Genomic DNA, 20,575 nt, shown 5'->3' with positions numbered 1-20,575 from the left:
TCTTTTTTCAGGCAAAAGAGGGAGAAATTCTCTTAGCGCCAAAAAGCTGCCAATGCTGGAAATCTGAAATAAAAGAAATACTCAGCAGGTGAAGCAGCTTCTGTAGAGACAGAAACAGCATTAACATTCCAGATCAATGACTTGGTCAACTATTTTTCCTAGTGCTCTTTTCCTACTACAATCAACCACAACAGAAGTAGGTCTGAAGTGTGAGTGCAGATATTCTGGTACACAAGTTAACTGCCTGGTTTGCCAATAATAAAACACCAATGGTTGCATCACAAGATGGCCTGAAGATGTGAAAGGCTCTACAGAAACCCAAGTTCTTTCTCACAAATCATCCTGTGTGGCCTGCAAAATAGGCTAAAAGTAAAATGAAAGAAACTGTTTAAAGACCCAGAAAATGATCAAAATGTATACTTTGCATAGCATTCACAGCACAGAAGCAGGCCAGAGAGTAACAGTGGGACTAGTACCCCATCACTGATCCTGACTATCCATCTATCCCTCTGTGACTCCCTCAAAGCATCCATGCTACTCCCTCCTCAACCACTCTCTGTACCAGCAAGTTCAAAATTCACAGCATTCACTTTCATTGAAGGCTGCTTTTCTTTCTTGTGGAGATTTGTTAATCGGAAATAAAAATAATTGAGCAAAGTGAGGGAGACTTCACTGAGAAGTTTCTACATTACAATGGTGCAAGAAACTTAATCGGAATGAGCTAAGGTAACGGGTCCCTGCTATTAATAATGAATTACCTTGCAGATCTGAGAAGCGTAAGCAAGTAGCTTCTTGCGATCAATCCGATCTTTATTTTTCTGTAAGTAGTCACGTAGACTTCCATGAGGCAAGTACTCCATAATCAATCTCAGGTTTCTCCGTCCTGTAAAGAGCACAATTATTACAGCATATTATAGATTCGACATCAGTTGGTCATGGGAGAAGGGATGGGGGTGGCTTTCACTTTGTAGTTGCCTTGTTTTTTTGGCTGAAAATCACTACTGGAGTGATCCATTTGTGGTCATGTCCTCGTGTGCCTGCACTTTGGTAAACTGTGCTTAATGCTAAATCTTAACAACACAATAAATATGTCTGTTACTTGTCCTGCAGATGTGAACTCAAGTCCTAACACTGATGGGATAATAGACTGCCATGCTTTGAGGATGGGTTAATGGGCAGAAAAGAAAGAGTAGAAAGGTCATTTTTTTGTTGGTAGGTTGTGTGGAATGGCATAAGGACTGAAGCTGAGGCCCCAGCAGTTCACAATCTCCATCAATATTTTGGATGACAGGATCAAGTCCAATCTATCCAAGTTTGCTGATGATATGAAGGTGGGTGGCAGTGAGGATCTGAGTAAACTTAACCTCTCCCCTGTGTTGAAGAGGACAAGTCTGTAAAATGGAGCAAGTCAATAGCTATCAAAGTTCAATGCTCCATAATCAGTGAAATCAACTTTATTATTAAATACCCACCTGCGCTGTAGCACACCCCTTTGTACTTGACAATGTTCTCATGTTGAAGTGATTTGAGGATTTCGATTTCTCTTTCAAAGTCACGAATGTGTTCTGCAGTGCTCTGTTGTAGTTTCTTCACTGCTACCACATCACCTGTGTTGTCCTGCAGTGGGTCATATCGGCAGAGCTCAACACTACCAAAGTTGCCCTGTTTTGAGAGGAGCAGTACTGGGTTAGTGTGTTGAGCACAGTGAGACTTTGTGGCTACAATGCATGTTGTTTGCTGCATGTAAGGGTGCTTAAATTGGTAAATTGGTTTATTATTGCCACATGTACCAAGGTACAGTGAAAAACTTGTCTTGCAAACTATTCATACAGATCAATTCATTACACAGTGTGTTGAGGTGGTACAAAATAAAACAACAGAGTGCAGAATAAAGTGTTACAGTACAGAGAAAGTGCACTGCAGGTAGACTGTAAGGTGCAAGGTCACAATTAGGTGGATTGTGAGTTCAAGAGTCCATCTTATTGTACTAGGGAACCATTCAATAGTCTTATAACAGCGGGATAGAAGCTGTCCTTCAGCCTGGTGGTCCGTGCTTTCAGACTTTTGTATCTTCTGCCTGGTGGGATGGGGGAGAAGAGAGACTGTTCAGGGTGGGTGGGATCTTTTATTATGCTGGCTGCTTTACCGAGGCAGTGAGAAGTGTAGACAGAGTCCATGGAGGGGAGGCTGGTTTCTGTGATGTGCTGAGCTGTGCCCACAACTCTGTGCAGTTTCTTGCGCCCATGGGCAGAGCATACCAAGCCATAATGCATCCAGGTAGGATGCTTTCTATGGTGCATCGATAAAAATTGGTGAGGGTCAAAGGGGCCTTGCCAAATTTCTTTAGCCTCCTGAGGAAGAAGAGGCGCTAGCTTTCTTGGCCGCGGCATCTATGTGGTTGGACCAGGACAGGCTATTGGTGATGTTCACTCCTAAGCTTGAAACTCTCAACGTCGGCATCGTTGATGTAAACAGGAGTACATGGACCACCACCTTTCCTGAAGACAATGACCAGCTCTTTTGTTTTGCTGACATTGAGGGAAAGATTGTTGTCATGACACCATGTCACTAGGTTCTCTATCTCCTTCCTGTAATCTGACTCATCATTATTTGAGATGCGGCCCATTACATGATATCATCTGCAAACTTGAAGGTGGAGATAGAGTAGAATCTGGCTACACAGTCGTGAGTGTATAGGGAATACAGATGGGGGCTTAGGAAGCTGCCTTGTGGGGCACAGTGTTGAGAATAATTGTGGCGGAGGTGTTGCTGCCTATCCTTACTGATTGTGGTCTGTTGGTCAGGAAGTCAAGGATTCAGCTACAAAGGGAGGTGTTGAGTCCCAGGTTTAGCAGTTTGGACATGAGTTTGCTTGGCATTATAGTATTGAAGGTGGAGCTCTAGTCAATAAACAATAGTCTAACGTAAGTGCCTTTACTGTCCAGATGCTCCAGAGATGAGTGTAGGGCTAGGGAGATGGCGTCCGCTGTAGACCCGTTTTGACGGTAGGTGAATTGCGGTGGGTTGAGGTTGTCTGGGAGGCTGGAGTTAAGGCGAGCTATGACCAGGCTCTTGAAGCACTTCATGATGGTGGATGTCAGAGCCACTGGTCGGTTTTCTTAATAATAACATGTGGTAGTGAAACCAATTAAAAAATGTATTAAAAAAAATTTCATCATTGCAAACAATTACCTACAATTGGTGGGAATATCCCAGATTTTGAAATGTTTTCTTTCTTACGGAAGGTTTGTGCTGCCACTGTTAAGGAATTACTGAGAGTCACACATAAAGCATGGAAACAGGCCCTTCAGCCCACTGAGTCCATGATGATCATTCCATGATGATGGAACCCACTTCCACTAATCTTGTGCTGATCCTCATTTTTTTCTACTCTTGACATTCCCGGATTCTACCACTCACCTATACCCCATGGATAACCTACAGTGGCCAATTAACCTATCAACCCACATATCTTTAGGATATGGGAGAAAACAGAAGCACCCAGAAAAAATCCACACAGTCACATGGAAAACATACAAACTTCACACAGCACTGGAGGTCAGAATTGAACCTTGTTCAATGGAGCTATGAAACAGCTGCTTTGGATTGAGTTTAGTTCCTGGATCTGGAACTGTAAATTTGGAGGGGATTACAGGTGACTGCTGTTGCCCTCTTTATTCAAGAGTGACTGCTCTTTCTGCCACCATCTCCCCAATTCCCCTTCACACACCCACTTTGATATCCATACTCTTTGCCTCTTTTAATGTGGTAAAGTTCAGCTCACCCACTGTAAGTAAATGCTTGCAATTATGTAGTTTTTTTAATGTATATAGACAGTGCAGCAATTTGGCTTCAATACCACACGTTGATCTTGTTCAGTACCCATACAAGCAGGTCTGCCCTGACTCAGTTTATCACAACCACCAGACACAAGGCTGAGTTTAGGAAGTTCAGGTTGCGGGCTGGATTTCTTGAACTGTGAATCTGAGGTTACACAGGTAACAGCTGGTAGTGACCCAATTCCACTTGGAATTGGCCAGATCATTGAAACCCAGTAGAGATCAGTGAGCTCTCCACCTACTGACTGATCATCCACTGCAGAGGATAGCCCATCACCGTGGTGAAGGAATGGTATCTCCCAGCCCACACTTGGTGGGTGACCTCCCCTTTCAGTGAACTGTTCCGCTGAAAATTTCCAGCACACCCAATCAGTCAGCAGCAAGCACTCTGACTGAGTTAAACTGGAAAGGAAATGGGCCTCTGGCTTGGTCTGGGACCACCAGGGCATGGCAGCAGGGGGTGGGAGGCCGTGACTTGGTTCTGCCAGTGAGTTAGGCAGGGACTGAGGATGGAGCATTATACTCAGCTTTAGTCTCATCATGGTTTCGGCTGGGGGAGGTGTATACATTAATCCATTTTGAAAAAGTGTAAAGCAGCCTGCATGGTTAATAATTTACCCAGAGATTGGCCCCAGCTGATACGTTCTAATTTGGGGTGAAGGATGGATTCCCTTCCCTTTGCCAACAAAGGAAACAACTGAGTAATCACAAAGAAAAACACATAGATGCTGGAATTCTGAAACTAAAACAGGCAGAATTTATGCAGAGAGAAAGAGAATTGATGTTTCAGGTCGAAGACCCTTCATCAGGGTGAAAGGTGTTTGACCTAAAACATTAACTCTGTTCCTCTTTCCACAGATTCTACCTGACCTGCTGAGTGTTTCCAGCATTCTCTGTTTTCATTTCACATTTCCACAAGCTGTGGGTTTTTGATTTTCACTGCAGAGACTGAGAGTAAAACACAGGTAGATTTCTAAAAATTCTTTTTAAATTCATTTTCAGGATCTCGTCAACACTGGCAAGGTTAGCATTATTGCCTTTCCTTGACCATTCTCGAGAAGATGATGGTGAGCTGCCTTCTAGAACTTCTGTAGTCCTGTGGTGCTTCCACAGTACGATTAGGGAGGAATTTTGAAGATTTAAACCCAGTAACGTTAAATGACTGGTGAAGTGGTTCCAAATCAAGGTGATGTATGACTTGGAGGGGAACCTGTAGGTGGTAGTGCTTCCATGCACTTGCTGCCCTTGCTCTTCTTGGTGACAGAGACCGTGAGTTTGGGAGGTGCTGTGGGAGTAGCCTGCTTGAGTGACCGCAGTGCGTTTTGTTCATGGTACACACAGCAGTCATGATGCACTGAGGTGGAGGGAAAAAAAAGATTAGAATGGAGAATGGGGTGCCAAATGAGTGGGCTGTTTTGTCCTGGATGATATTGAGCTTCTTGAGAGATGTTGGAGCTGTACTCATCCATGGAACGGGAGTGGATTCTATTACATTCCTAATTTGTGCTTTGTAGTTGGTGGAAAAGCTTTGGGACTTTAAGAAATAAGTTAATTGCTGAAGGATACCCAGTTTCTGCTCTTCTCTTGTAGACACCATACTTATATTACTGGTCCAGTCGAGTTTCCGGTCAATAGTGATGGTTAGAGACCTCAGTGATAGTAATGCCAAGTCTAATGGAATATCACAGCAGTATGATTCACCTTCCCATGCAGACCTCCTCTTGATCCATTTTTTGTTGCTTGTCCCACTACTGCCCTTCTACACCTCGCACCATCATCCACTTCATCTTTGAATCCCCCTTGCCTTTTATCCTTGTACAGTCCTTCCTTCTCATTTGCAGTTCCCTTTATTTCACTGCTTTGAAATTGTTCTAATTTGTCCATTCTGATAAAATGTCACCAGCCTGAAATATTGATTCTGTCTCCACAGATGCTGCCTGACCAGCATTCTCTGTTATTACTATTGTTTCACCATGGTCTTGCAGCAAGAAGAATCATCAGACTATGAAGACACAAGAGACTGCAGGTGCTGGAATCTGGAGCAACAAACAAGGTGCTGGAGGAACTCAGTGGGTCATACAGCATCTGTGGGAGGAGAGAAATTGTCGACGTTTTGGATTGAAACCCTGCACCATACTATGAAGATGATCTGTGTGATGGAACTCCACACTTCAGCTGACTGAGTATAGATTCCAACGAAGGGAAATTGTGGATTGGACACTCGTCTCAGCAGGCAAGCAGGATGAATCATTACCTTGCCCAACTGCTGTAGGAATATGAGATGCCTTTCTTCAAACTGTGCAGGATCATGATTTCCACAGGAAGCAAGGAATCCAAGGCCACCTCCTCTCATATTTGGCAGAAGGTCACTTTCAACCAATAATTCATAATCTGTGGGAAAGAAGAGAGGATTTCCAATCTGTTAACACCATCCTTTCCCTGATCAAGATGTTTTACCTTCACACATTCTGCATTAAAGAGCTAGTGGAAAGTTTAGAAGGGAGTTGAGGAGAACTGCTTTCATCTGGAGGATGATGGGGTTTGGAGCTTATTGCCTGAAAAGGTGGGAGAGGCAGAAACCATCACCAAGTGTTGGGATGTACACAATAGTGGACGTTGGGGATATTGGAGACATGCTCAAGTGGTTCTGGAGGGGTCAGACAGTGCCTGAATAATACTGGCAGCAAAGGAAGGTGGTGATTGAGGAGGTGCTGATTGGGAAAACACACAGAGAAAATTATTTCAACATGTCTCAACTGGAAGCTTGGGACTCCTGGGCTGTGGAGCAGGTAAATAATACTGACTCAGGCTTTAATTAAAACTAGCTTTGGCGCAAGCAGCCAAGGCCATTCATATTTTGGGCAAGTGACAATAGGCATGTCTTGTACACCATTCAGTATCAGAGCGCATGCTCAGCCTTCTCAGCAGGCATGTTCGTCACACGCACTGAGGACCAGCAACATGAGTGCAATGGGCACACAAGGAGAACCCAGCAGCAGTTCGCAACTTGTTTTGGGATAATATTCATTAGCAGAGTGTGCAAAACATTGTGTCATATGGAAGAATTCACCCTCAATATGTCTCAGCCAGACAATCAGGAATTTCTACAGTGCAAAGTTAAACTAAACATTTCACCACATAGCTGGAAAATGTCACCAACCAAACACCATATTCTACACTGGATGACAATGAAGCATTTCCAATTTTGTAAGAGAAAAAATCTGAACTGTTGTGAATAAAACAAAAAAAAATCTGTCATAACATATAATTTGGTGGGCAGCTAAAAGTCCCTTTACTGAGATACTAGGTACTGGGTTAACCTAGAAGTAAATTCTGCTGATGCTGAAAATCCAGGTTAAATTCAGTAAAAAGTTATGTTAATTGGTAATTACCCAAATTAGTCCATCACTTCTCCTACAAGGTGTGTTAATTTATAAATACCCTTGATAAACCAATTTGTTGTGAACAAACCAAAACAGTCCAGTCTCCAACAAAGTGTTCATGTGGTACTGTTGATGTGGAAAAGTATCTTAAGGCTCCAGACAAAAATGGGATGCCATGACAAAGCAAGAGCTATTGCAAAGGATGACTTGGTAGATCATGGATAAAAACTTCAACTTGCATACAATCAAGTCTCACATACATCTTAAAGAATAGAAACAGATTTTTTGCCACCACTACACTTACATTGCTGTACTTACTATGCATGTTTATTTGCGCACTTACTGCATTTTTCATTTGCTCACTTTTTTGTGGGAGAGTTTCAGGTAACCCGCACCCCCTTGTTGCCTTTTGTCTCTCCTGATCCATCCTGGTTCTCTGCTCCCTGCCCTCCCAAAAAAATCCCATTACCCAATTTTATTGCCCCCACCCCCACCCACCCCAGTTCCATCTGCCTATCACCCTCACACTGAACCTACTAGATCTCCTATTCCACCCCCACCACAATCCATCTGCCCATTTATCCCTCCCTTATCAGATTCCAGCCTCTGCAGCCTCGTGTGTCTCCAATCATCACCTTTCCAGCTTCTGTCTCTACCTCCGTGCTCCCCTTCCCCCCATCTGGCTCCATCTCTCTTTTTTATCCCTTCCTTATCTGTTTCTAGCTATCACCCACCAGTCACTGTCTCCCAACTCCACCCTATCCCCCCAGCCACCCACTGGCTCCATCTGGTCATCGTCCCCTCCTCACCTGCTTCTACCTATTGCCTGCAAACCCCTGACTCACCCCTCCTTCTCACCTCTTTTTACTGGTTCTCTCCCCCCCCACTACACTCTAAATCCTGATACAGGGACTTGACCTGAAATGTTGACCATCCCTCTGCCTCCATAGATGCTGTTTGACCTGTTAAGTTTATTTTCCAGTAATTTATTTTTTGCTTCATAAAATGGTGACTCCCACTTCTCTCTCCACAGATTCTGCTGAGCAACTTCTGAAAACTTGTTTCATTTCATTTCTAGCACTTGCAGCATTTTGCTTTTGGATCATCTTTTAATCGATCTTTTAGTTCCATTTTTTCTTCACTTTACAATCAGTTATATTCAAGTTCTATTTTTGCAGTAAGTAAGTTATTAAGTCTCTATCTGTAAATTGACATGTCCCCTTTCCCCTCTACCTCTCAAAGTATTTTTCCCAACTCAACTAAAATGATTATTAATTGTTTGATTCTCAGTTCTGATCAAGACCATGCAAATGAAACAAATGACCCGCTTTGTGACTCATTGCTGTTGACTGGCCTGTCATTTGTCTTATCACTTCAGATTTCCAGCAGTTGAGTGCTTGTGCATGCAAAGAAAATAAGTCAAGTCACATATACCCACTGGGATCTTGCTAATTTTTTTTTGCAGTCCAGCCTAAAGTAATGATTCAATGGGTTTCACTAACATTCTTTAGGGAAGGGATCCTCCCCTCTGGTCTACATTGTGAGTCCAGGCTCAGATTGTGATATTTTTAATGGCATAGTGGTGAAGGAAGTGGCTGCAGTCTTGGCAATGACTCTCACATCTCAGGGTGAAAGAAAAACATTCATCACTTTAGCTTAGACACTGTTGTGTAAACACCTTTCTTGGAGATTCTAGGTATGTCAACTCAATCAATAATCTATATCATTGATATAGCAAGATGATGGGGTGAAGTTTCTTTCAATTCTGATTCACTTGAGAATACAGTGGCTGGGAAGAAACAAACCCTGGGGTAAACAAGCTATTGAGGGTCACGTATTATGGCACGGAATGAAGGCCTGAAGTCTGGTTCATAATTCATGCAGTGATTGATGAGATTCGCCAGTTCCAACACTTTGGAGCAGGAAGCTGATGTTTATCTTCATAAAATTGCAATTTCTGTTAAAGAAAAACACAAGTTAAGAACAGATCAAAGCATATTCCTAGATAAAAGATGGGTGTGAAAATCTTGAGGAACTTCCCCCTACAGTTCATTTCAATAATAATAGCAATTCTGCATAAAATATGACAAAGGCTTGAAAGTGCCATGTAAGGAACTGTCCTTCATACAAAGAGAAATTCAACTTTCCACATCAAGCACATTTTCCCTTGAGGATAATACCTTGCAAGCCCGTTATTGTTTGTTTGGAAATGCCTCTGAACCCGTGTAAAGTTAAACAAAGTCACCCACGCATCTTTCCTCGTGGCCATTCCCATCATTACAATGGTTCTTTATTGATGTCATGAAGTATGAAACAGGAATCTTGCCATGAGTCAGGTTTCTGTAGCAGAAAGTTTGGACTGGGTCAATTTGGAGGCAACGCAACAACTCAGACAGAATTCAGTACAGACTTGGGTAAACCTCTTCTTGTTGTTGTAAATCAAACCATACTATGAAGAACGATGATCACTTGATAGAAGCTACTGGTTGCTCTGGAAGTGTGCAGTTTGCTCCAACTGGTGGCACCTGTGCCAGGGGAAATCCTGGGGTGCCTCAGAAAGGTCCAGAGGTGAAAAGTCAACAGCAGCAGCCATTAGTGATGCGAGTCCTCTAGATCTGGCAGGAATTCTATGGTAGGCTGCAGATAGGCTATGACAACCTTAGCTTGCAAGAGTCATGCTCCTTGAGAAACCCAGGAAGTGTCCCTCTGCTTGTGTTATGAGTAGTGTTTCCCATGACCACAGCTCCTCTTCTGTGCAATCTCTATTCTGGGCACCCAAGCTCCTTGTCACTTCTCTGAACTGAATGATCTTTCTTTCCAAAGTCCCACCAAACACATCCAAAGCATCTGTGTTCCTGGCTGCCTTGTCCATGCAAGCAATTACCACCAAACATTTTCCAGGGCAAACTGAGACACTAGCGCAATATAGTACAAAGACAGCATTAAATGTTAAGCCCCGCCACCCCCATTTTGATGTGTTGGCTTATTGCTGGCATCCTAAAACACCTCGTGAGTGGGTGTGGTAGAGGCAGGCTGCATTCTCTACTCTAAAATCAAATAAATTAATCTCTCCAGCTCCTAATTTACTCGTTCCAGTGGTTCACTTCCCTGGATCTTTTTTCTCTCGTAGTTTAGTGATTGTTAACCAGAAAGCAAAAACCATGTGGTAATCTCAAATCACCTTAAAGAAACACTGATCAAAATCAGAAAGAATAACATTCTATTACCCAGTTGAGAAATACAGTGGGTGTAGAGGGGCAGTGAACATTCTTAGCATTGAGAGTGCCAATGACAATAGTTATGTGAGTTTGTTTTTTCCTCATTTTTCTTATCAAGCAATAGCAAATTATAACAGGAATGGATTGTACTCCTTCCAGTCTGACTCACCCTTGTGCTGTCAAATAGACCAAGTGGTTTATCTCCTCCACTGCAAATTTCCCATAAAGTGGCACCAAAGCTCCATTTGTCTGTTGCCAGGCTCAAATTCTTGGAATCCTGAATGCATTCTGGTGGCACCCAAGGAATGCGTTCAACTAGAACTATATAATGAAATTGATTATCAAATTACAGAGCAAATGCAACAAATACATAATGCAGGGTTAAAAATTCAACTGAATCTAAACCATACAGCACAGGTTCTAAGATGCACTGACAGATATGGTTTGCTAACTAAAGGAGCAGTAATATGAGTAAATAGATGACTGATTTAACCTTAATAAAAATAACATAATTTGAAAAAAGCAAAACCTCTCACAGATAAATGGGTTACTTAGCTGTCTCATAGAGTAAAGGTAACAAAAATGCTTCTCCATCATAACCTACTACAGCTTCTGCAGTTTAGCAAAGATCAAATTCATTTTCAGGAATTGTTCTTTTACCTTTAGTCAACACTTCACACCAGTGCTTTGTCAAATAGCTAGAGGGCTTCCTTATGCAGCTCCATCAAAGAAAATATTGTTTAATCACAGGAAAATTTGCAATGTTGCCATTTGCAACGTCCTTAACTCATCCATGGAAAGAGCCCCATGGGTCCTTCAACATAATTCAGTTTTTCTTTCATGAATCCACAAGATTTTCCACTCTGCACAGGACATGCTTCCCATTAACAGCCTAAAATGATCTTTGCTACTTTAAGTGTCTGCAGTTTAAGTTATTTTGGGTAAAATATTATCAATGCCATTAATGATTTAGTGAACTTGTAGAATATCACCTTTCACATGCTTCTCCTGTGGACAGATAAGCTTGAGTTCCTCCAGATGTTCCTCGTGAGCCAGACCGCAGACTAGCGATCAAGCCCACAGCTCTTCTCTGCTTTGCCTCTAGCCTTTCAACTCTTGGTGATTAGAACTAAATACAACAATCAAAGTACAGTCTGCCTAGATTTTGATCAAGTTTGATCATAATCTTAAACACACCATAGCTTAACTAAGGTTAATATTTTATTTGTTTGGTTGATCATTATTCTGCATTAATTGGATGTGTTCTGCACTAAATACCTCAAGTTTCTTTCATCCACTGTCAGGAAGCAGGTAGCTGAGTATAACAGGTGATCCCAGATCAGACTGGGTTCTAAGTCTCCTTGTACTGAGGCAGCTAATTCTTGACTGTTACACATGAAAGATGCCATCTGTTGAACTAATACTATAATATCCTGAAAGAAGTCAAGCTTCAGGAGTTAAGCATATTATGTGCGGGGATGAAAGGAAGGCACAAAATCTGTTCCCATCATAATCTCCGTAGCAAGAGTTATCCTTGGCAGGCTATCAAATACTTAGCAACCAAAATCCCCAAGATCTACTAATGGGAAAACATGGTCAGTAATGTGTGGTTGAAGCAAGTAGGTTGTTACCATTCTGTGCCTAATGTGGGACAGCAAAGAATCCTCTGTTACATGCGCCAAGCAGACAATGCAGCAATGTTAAATTTGTCCATTGAAGTCAACAAAACTGAATTTTAGTTCAATGTGCACATATTTTTATATAGTGTATTTAGTGCATAAATCAGGAGAATGAAATTGCTTCCTACAGATTTTCTTTTCTTTATGTTAGAACCACATACAACTAGTTGCAAGACTCTCCAAAGTTGCCAAAAAGCTTCCAAAACTGGCTTTGAATTGAAATGGGACATTCCTCAGGTTAAGGCCAACAAGTATAAACATTATTCATGGAGTTAAACATTGCCAATTAGAAATCTTCCTCTGTACTAAGCAACACATGGGAACTTCATTCCTGGTTACTGAACAGTATATAGAGGATCTAATTACCAATACAAGTTTTAAACACTCAGAACAGAAGCAGGAATTGTGTCAAGTACAGTAGGAGCTTACGAATACACATGACTGTGTGCGGTGTGATGGCGAGTCAGTGGGGTCATTTGCAATGAGAATAAGCAAAATGATGTTAATTAATATTGGATTAGCATGAAATTAGTTCAGTTTTAGATTACAATATCATTTTTACTTCAATTTAGGAAGTGCCTCGAATTAACAGGAGTATCATCAAACAGGTTACAGCATTGGATGTCATGGCACATATTACATTGTACGATGGAAGGCTTGGTCACAGAGAGATTCAAGGAACTTAAAGGAGGAGAGAGACACTGAGGCAGAGAGATTTTGCGAGGATCTTAAGCCTAGGGCTTAAGACCTCCCTCACAATTAAATTTGGGTTAGTACAGAGTCCAGAATTAGAGGAGCTCGCATGGGCTTAGGCTGAAGCCTGTGTCTTTGTGGGATACAAAGAAAAGTCTTTGTTTCAGTCCCACTCAGCCTCTCTCCCAGCTCATTTTCTAGTACATTGATGACTGTATTTGTGTAACCAGCACTGATATGGAACTCAAAACTTTCATAACATTTACTATCAATTTCAATCCTGTTTACCTATCAATTTCCACCCTGCTCTCAACTTCACATAGTCCATCTTTGATTCTTCCCTTTCTGGACCTCTCTGTGATTGTCTCATGGGATAGGCAATCAACAAACATCCATTACAAGCCCACAAACTCCCACAGCAATCTCAGCTATATGGGTCCTCCCCAGGTTACAGCAGGGCTCCATTCTTGTGAACTGTTTGTAACCTGGACAGGTTGCAAGTCAGAAATGCAGCTGCAAACTGAGTTCCCACATGCAGAAGATGCCTGTGGCTATGCAGCAGCTGGCAAGTACATCCTGCCGGTGTCCCAAATGCTCATTTGTATGTATGGGCTGTACATAAGTCAGGTGTTCATAAGCTGGGGAGGACCTGTACTTCCTTCTACCCTGCCTCCTGTAAGGACTCCATTCCATTCTCCCCATTCCTCCATCTCCATTGTATCTGCTCCGATGATTCTTTCCACACCGGTGCCTTCGAGATATCTTCCTTCTTCATTAGCCATGGCTTTCCATCTACCATTATTGATGGAGTCCCTGACCACATCACATCTATTCCTCACACCTCTGCACTCACCTGCCCTTCCCCTGGACAGAGCAGAGATTCCCTGGTCCTCATCATCCACACCACCAGCAAGTCATTATTTGCAATTTCCACCACCTTGAAAAACATTCCACCAAGATACATTTTTTCCCTCTCCTCTCAGCATTCCAGAGGTACCAATCCATTTGTGACTTTGATCTCCAATCAACCACTCGCTTTTTGTATTGTATTTGATGCTCACAATGTAGGTTCCTCTACACAGGAGAAACCAAGTGTAGATGTGGTGGCTGCTTTGTACAGCACCTGTGATCAATGCACAAGACCAATTCTGTCACTTTGATTCTTCATCTCATTCCCACTCTGATCTACCCTTCTGTTGCCTCCTGCACTACTATCACGATGCCTTGAGATATAGCCTTTGTCCTCTCCATCCTTCCTTAGCTCTCTGCAACTTAAAACTAACTGGCATGGTGTCATATAGCATGGAAACTGGCTCTTTGGCTCACCCCGTATTCCCATCGACTCCCCCCAAGATTCTACCACACACCTACACAAGCTAGGGCAGTTTAAATGACCAAATATTCCATGACCCACATATCTTTGAGATGTAGAGCACCTAGAGGAAACCCACACTGCTCAGTGGGAGAATGTGTAAACTCCACATAGACATCACTGGAGATCAGGATTGAGCCAGATCACTGGAGCTGTGAGGCTGCAACTCTACTATTGTGCTGCTCCATGGAGGTGAGTGAGGACACATATTTGAGGAATTTAGGCATAAATTAAGAGACCACAACATGTTCAAGGAGTTGAGAGAAAAAATAGGTTGGAGGTTCCACTCGCTGAGAATAGATTTCCTATTAATTTGTGGAGATGAAGTTTGAAGGAATTAAGGCAAGGGTTTATAATAGAACATTTAGGCATAATCAAAACTAAGGAATGCTATGAATGTCACTACATTGCCAAAACTTCGTGAGTAAATATCCATTCAACGCAAAGCATAATAGAGCATACTCACCATCTTTTGACAGAACTGTTATACCCACTCCCGGATCAGCTAGCTTTATGAACGGTGGATTTCCAGTTTTTCTGTCCTCTTCTCTGATCATCAGAACATTCTTTGCACAGACATTTCCATGGACAAGATTTCTGTCTTCCTACGTATGGATGAAAAAGAATCAGGATCACCGTGGAAGTTTCACTTTAAGTGATCGTATTCATGCTTTGCAATGAAGTGCAACGAAGGCCTAATCTGCTGAAGCAAGACCAAAATCTGACAACTCTCCATGAATCACATTATTCTGTAAATTGGACTTATTTGGATTTGTTAAGAAGAATGAGTCAATTACCTTATAACTTTTCAATTAGTCTTTGGTATTAAATGAACCCATGGACTAAACTTTTTTAATGTCTCACTTTGGAAGATGGAAATTAGCGGTGGCTGGATGCTGTTTGTGTTGTGGTTTGTTGTAGGAGAAAGCCTCCTGACCTTAATCTGTTTCTGACAAGGAACTGTGTGAAAAGGAAAGAATTGGAAGAACCTGTAACAGGGCCCCTGAAGAGGACCACAGATGCATAAAGGTTATGGACTATTAAGAGAAAAACAGAGACTGCTTCATCTCATCAGTGAGGCTAAAGTGATAGGTTTGAAAATTGTATGATTCACTTCCAGCTCTCAAGAGTTGTAAATGGTGAAAGGTAAGGGAAAGCTACTAAAGAAATAATATCTCTTGAAGTCGGATGCTCTTTATGAAATCATAAACTTAATCATTAAGAACGTATAGGGGAAGGCCTATTTGGCCCCTTGAGCTTGCTCCATTCAATGTGATCATGGCTGATCTGATCTTATCCTTAGCTTCACTTTTTGGACTGTTCCCTGTAACCCTCAACTGCCCTATAGGCCAAAATCTGTCTGCCTCGGCTTTGAAATATACAATGATTCAGCCACATTGATCTCTGGAGTAGACAATTCCAAAGATTTGTGACTCTCTGAAAGAAGAAATTCCTCCTCACTTCAATCTTAAAGGGTAACCTATTTTTCTGAAACTATGACCCCTAATTCTAGATTCTCTGACAAGAGGGGACATCCTCACAGCATATATAAACCCCCCTCAGAACTGTACACTTCAGTATTCAGTACAGGTTTTAAACAGGACAGTTTAACTGAATTCTATGCATAATTAATCTAACAGAGATCACTGTGAATGCGGAATACACAGAACTACAAGATAACTTGTGTCTTCTAGAGACGTTACTGTGCCAGTCCTTCTCTTGCAGCTTACTCTCCAATCACCCTTTCATCCAGAGCAAACACGCAATAGTTAGAGCCAAAGCAATGAGCATGGATGGGATAAAAAGAATGTGACTGTGTCTGCGCAGCTGTAGCCTGAGACTGCTCTCTGGATGCATGGTACAATAAGAGAACTTAACACAAGATGCGCTCTTGGGGAAGTAAGGAACACTAATAAAAACTTGAATCTTAGACAGAGGAAGGATTGGATACACTTGGGAAAGTTGTTTCTTAAAACCTACCCCTTAGAGCATCTATTTGCATGTCTGACCAAATGTGTAGTTTAGTATCAAATTAAGTCTGAATGAGGTCTAGTGCGATGTCTTTACTATACTCCATGCACACATTAGCACTCTCTCACAGTCCTCTTTACCAGCTTGACTTACCAAGTAATGCACTGCCCAAGCTAACTGCTTGGCTACATCCAGCTTCCACAGGATGTTCACGTTGTTTTTATTTCTCTTCAAGTATGTGTCTAGTGAACCAAACTTCACATACTCCTGAACCATGATATCTGATTTCCAAATAAAGATGAGAAAAGAGAACTATTGTAAAGCATTCCTACTATCTTACAGAAATCAAATTTAGTCATTTTTAACATTTATGAGATATATAAGATGATTATGCCTCAGTTAATCTCTAGAGCAAAACTGGAAATGGCTATTGGTCCAAAGACTTAGATCTATTATCTCATCACTATTCCCTCCAGATAGATTCCTCCACTCTTCCTAAACTTACTTATCTGGAAAAATGTTCCTAAAGTAGGGCAAGGTTTTCTCAATAAAATAGGGAACCTTCAACTCAGTATTAAATTGCAGGGAAGGATATCATTTTATTTTTAATCTTCCATCCCTCTCCTCTACTCTGGCTCTCCTTTACTCATCTTGCAGCACCTCACCTTCCAGCTGGGTACATTATAGCCATCAGGACTTGATATTTAATTCAACAATTTCAGGTAACTTGATTTCTGTTTCAGAACTGAACAATTCTGATGTAGGTTATCCATTGGTAATATTAACTCAGACTTTCTCCACTAACACTGCCTCGTCCTACAGCTCTAACCTACATTTCACAGCTTTTACATGTCCCTTTTTTATTTTCTCTAACTTTCCTCATTAACCTATCAACCAGATGGCTTCATTCACAGCTAATCACTATGTAACCCTTGACCCATCCTATCTATATCTCCACCATCCTCTATTCAACTTGAATAACTTGATTACTTTCATACCTAGTTGTAACAAATGGTTTTCAACTTAAGATGTTTCTCTCTCCACAGATGCAGCCTGATGTGCTGAGTTTCCAGCAGCTTCTGATTATATTTCAGATTTCTAGCATCTACAGTTTTTTTGATTTACATTTTACTTTTGAACCTGCTCAGTTTTACAGCAGAAATGGCAACCAGCCAACTATCATTTGATACAAACATCAAATGATCTAACTGAGAAACAAGTTGTATTTCCTGTACATTAAAGCAGGGAAACCTATGGAGTAAACTTTAAATTAGGGTATTCTCTAGTAACTCACATTTTCGATATCTCTTTGCATTTTGTTCCAACAAGGGGAAACATCTGCTCCCACACCAGCTCTTCCCATCACTAATCTTTTCTTGCATTCAGTAGTTACATGATAACCCCATTGTCTGACTCTCAGTCAGCCTCCCGATTTATCACAGTCTCAAGAAAAGTGAGCATTTGATCAGCTTGTTATCAGAATGGGAAATGGAGTAGATCACCAGTCTCATGCACCCTGTCATAAACTGAACTTCATGATCTGGGTCATAAACAAATAAAACAACCTCATTCAGCCACTACTGAATGAAACTGAATTCAGAGTTAATAAGAGAAGAAGCTGTTACCTTTGGCAGAAGCTATTGAGAACCATATATTTAAGGTGTTGGCAAAGGAATCTGGGATGAGGTAAGCAAAAGGTTTTTCACCCATCAGCTGCCTGAAATGTGGGTGGAGGCACATTTTAAGAAGGAACTTGAGAAGAAAATATTGCAAAGTTCTGGGCACTTCAACAGTGTGGATGGGTTGATGGATAAATAAAATCATCAGCAAAGTTCCAAGACCAGAATCTGACAAAGGGTTTCAAATCTGAAAACTAACTGTTCTTTATCTATAGATGCTGCCTGACCTGCTGAGTGTTTCCAGCATTTCTGATTTTATTTCAAGATTTCCAACATCTGCAATTGTTTTGATTTCCAAGGCCAGAACACCTTCTTTCATTCTATGATATGCAGTAAAAATTCCATGAATCCAGTATGCTTACGACTTCAGTGGTGTTGGACTAACAGATTTTCCAGATGTTTTGATATTCTTTTAACACGTCTTAACTTACTTTCTTTTTAATATATTACATTGTATCACAATACATTTCCCAGCAAATCTGTAAGTTTACAGGGAGCACAGGAAATGGCAACCTCATTGGTTTGAAGAGAGTCTGGGAAATGGGGCTGTGAGTTGAACATGAGGGCAGGAACTGGGGCCCAGGTCAATGGAAGGGAACGTGGGGCGCAACTACATCTTCTAGTTTTGCAATCACACTCCATGTTAAATAACCTACTTTGTATGAGCAAAAACAAAGCCTTTCACCATGTATTCTAGCTTTAACATCTTCCACTGAAGTCTCTGTATCATGCTGAGATACAGGTCTGCAAGACAAGTTGGAGGGAGTGCAGAAACTTGGGCCCCAGTGAGTCGCATGGGAGTGTGAGAACTGGACCCCGGGGGTGAGTTGAATGGGAATGTGGGAACCAGGATCTTGGTGCAACAGAAAGAGTGCCGGAACTGGAGCCCAGTGAGTTGGAACAGAGTTTAACAAACATTACCCGGTAAATAAGATACCAAAATACTGGGATTTCTGAATGGTTGGATACTGAATTACCGGTATTTGTCGTATCAAGGCATTCCTTAAATCTCATCTCTTTCTAAGTAAGTTGTATTTCAGATAAAATATTTAATTTTTGATTTTTTTTTGGTTGACTACAGTAGTGGAAAGTATTTTCAGGAATTAATATTGCTTTGATTCCACATTCTTCTAGTTTTGCAAGTTCAGGCTCATGTGTATAAAAATTTAATTGGAAACAGAACGACCCACAGCTGTACTAGGAGTGGGTACAACACTAAATAAAATTTTAGAAAGTGTTTACTTACTTTCCTCACCGCACACACAGACTCCATAGTTCAACACCAAGTGCTTGTAGGACAGTTGGCTCATCATGCTTGCTGCCTCAAAAAGGACTGAAAAAGAACCCCCAGAAACAATAAAACACTTTTGTTTATACTTTTGCAAAACAAGTACCAGATTTCATGTAGAGATTTCATGGCACTTATGCTGAGATGCTCAACACTTCCCAATCACATCTTAACTCTGATTTCTAGCAGATCAGAGAGCTGTAACAGGGCATTTGCGCTTCGGTTGAATAATTATTAGTTATTGAACAACAAACATGCCTCTCAGTAAAGCAGTGCTATAGACAGCAGTACCCTACGTTTTGAACATCACTGTGCGTTTACTGGCTGAAGGAGAAAAGAGACCAAAACAAAACAGAAAAGCGGTATTGGGATATTCTGCAATAGTCTAGAAGTGGCTAAGAGCATCCCAGCTCTGTAAAATTGTGACAAACAAAACTCTGAGGGATAGAAGTCTTCAGGTCTGACAGTATAAATCCATGTTATCCAATGCATGTTATATTTTCATGGGATTAAGACGTTTCTTCCAGTAACCGACTCATTAAATCCAACACTGAATTTATCAATACTGGTCCCTCTGTGGATAATTAGGTGGGATATGACAGCTGGAACTTCTTATTACAGAAGCCAAGTATGGCAAATGCTGGACGTGCAAAATAAAAACAGAAAACGCTGGAAATGCACAGCAACAGCTGTTGAATATTGGTGAAAAGTCACTGACTCGGAACATTGGCTCTGTTTCCCTCTCCCCAGATGCTGCTTGACCTGATGGGCGTTTCCAGCATTTTCTGTTCTCATTGCAGTTTATTATTATTTCCCATCAAACTCAGCAAGTTGCCATGAAAGTCTACTCTTCATTCAGGAGCAGATGCTGATTCTTTGGAAGGTGCTGGGGAGAAAAGAAGTAACAGAAAAGTTTGGTGAAATCAATCTGTGTGTATTGTTCACTGAGGATGGAATAAAAGAGAGGAGGAATTTTCCTGTCTCAGTCCCTCATGCAGAGCTTCAGACTCATGGGAGAGAAAGAATGACTGATTTACTACTTATTGCTTTTCATTTCATGCCCAGAAGTGAGGGATTGAGGAGAGATTTGATTGAACCTTACAGCTATAAGCTGTAAGGCAGTATAAATCTATCTGTCAGAAATAGATTTGTGCTCATTTATTTTAAAGTTTAATGCCTCTAGATATGTTGGCAAAGCATGTCTTACAAGACTACAGCAAGAGAACTTGCAAACCCTTCCACAGACATGCATAATGACATTCTTCACTTAGTTTGCGAGTAGACATCAATACATTCTATCAGCTGCATCACAATTCCAAACAATTTCATTCTGCAGATGACATTTTCATTGCCCAAACGTGATGCTTTGATCAGTTCAGTCTATATATTTTATAATTAATTTTCAGAATGTCATTGGCAAAGCTAATATTGATTATCTATCCATAGATGCCCT

General features: G+C 41.3%; 1 protein-coding gene across 1 annotated transcript in view; it reads right to left on the bottom strand.

Moving 5' to 3' along the window:
- The window catches only part of LOC127572263 (tyrosine-protein kinase JAK2-like), a 223,318-nt gene that overhangs the window by 11,891 nt on the left and 190,852 nt on the right, over positions 1 to 20,575 (bottom strand). Inside the window, 9 exon segments of the mRNA XM_052019271.1 lie at positions 759 to 883; positions 1,473 to 1,662; positions 6,094 to 6,258; positions 9,040 to 9,134; positions 9,137 to 9,179; positions 10,610 to 10,761; positions 14,651 to 14,789; positions 16,309 to 16,436; positions 19,081 to 19,167. Coding sequence (XP_051875231.1) covers positions 759 to 883; positions 1,473 to 1,662; positions 6,094 to 6,258; positions 9,040 to 9,134; positions 9,137 to 9,179; positions 10,610 to 10,761; positions 14,651 to 14,789; positions 16,309 to 16,436; positions 19,081 to 19,167 — 1,124 coding nt within the window.

This window comes from Pristis pectinata, chromosome 7 (genome assembly GCF_009764475.1).
Source record: "Pristis pectinata isolate sPriPec2 chromosome 7, sPriPec2.1.pri, whole genome shotgun sequence".
Lineage (NCBI taxonomy): Eukaryota > Metazoa > Chordata > Chondrichthyes > Rhinopristiformes > Pristidae > Pristis > Pristis pectinata.
The sequence above is the reverse complement of the archived record's forward strand: the minus strand, read 5'-3'. Positions and strand labels throughout refer to the sequence as shown.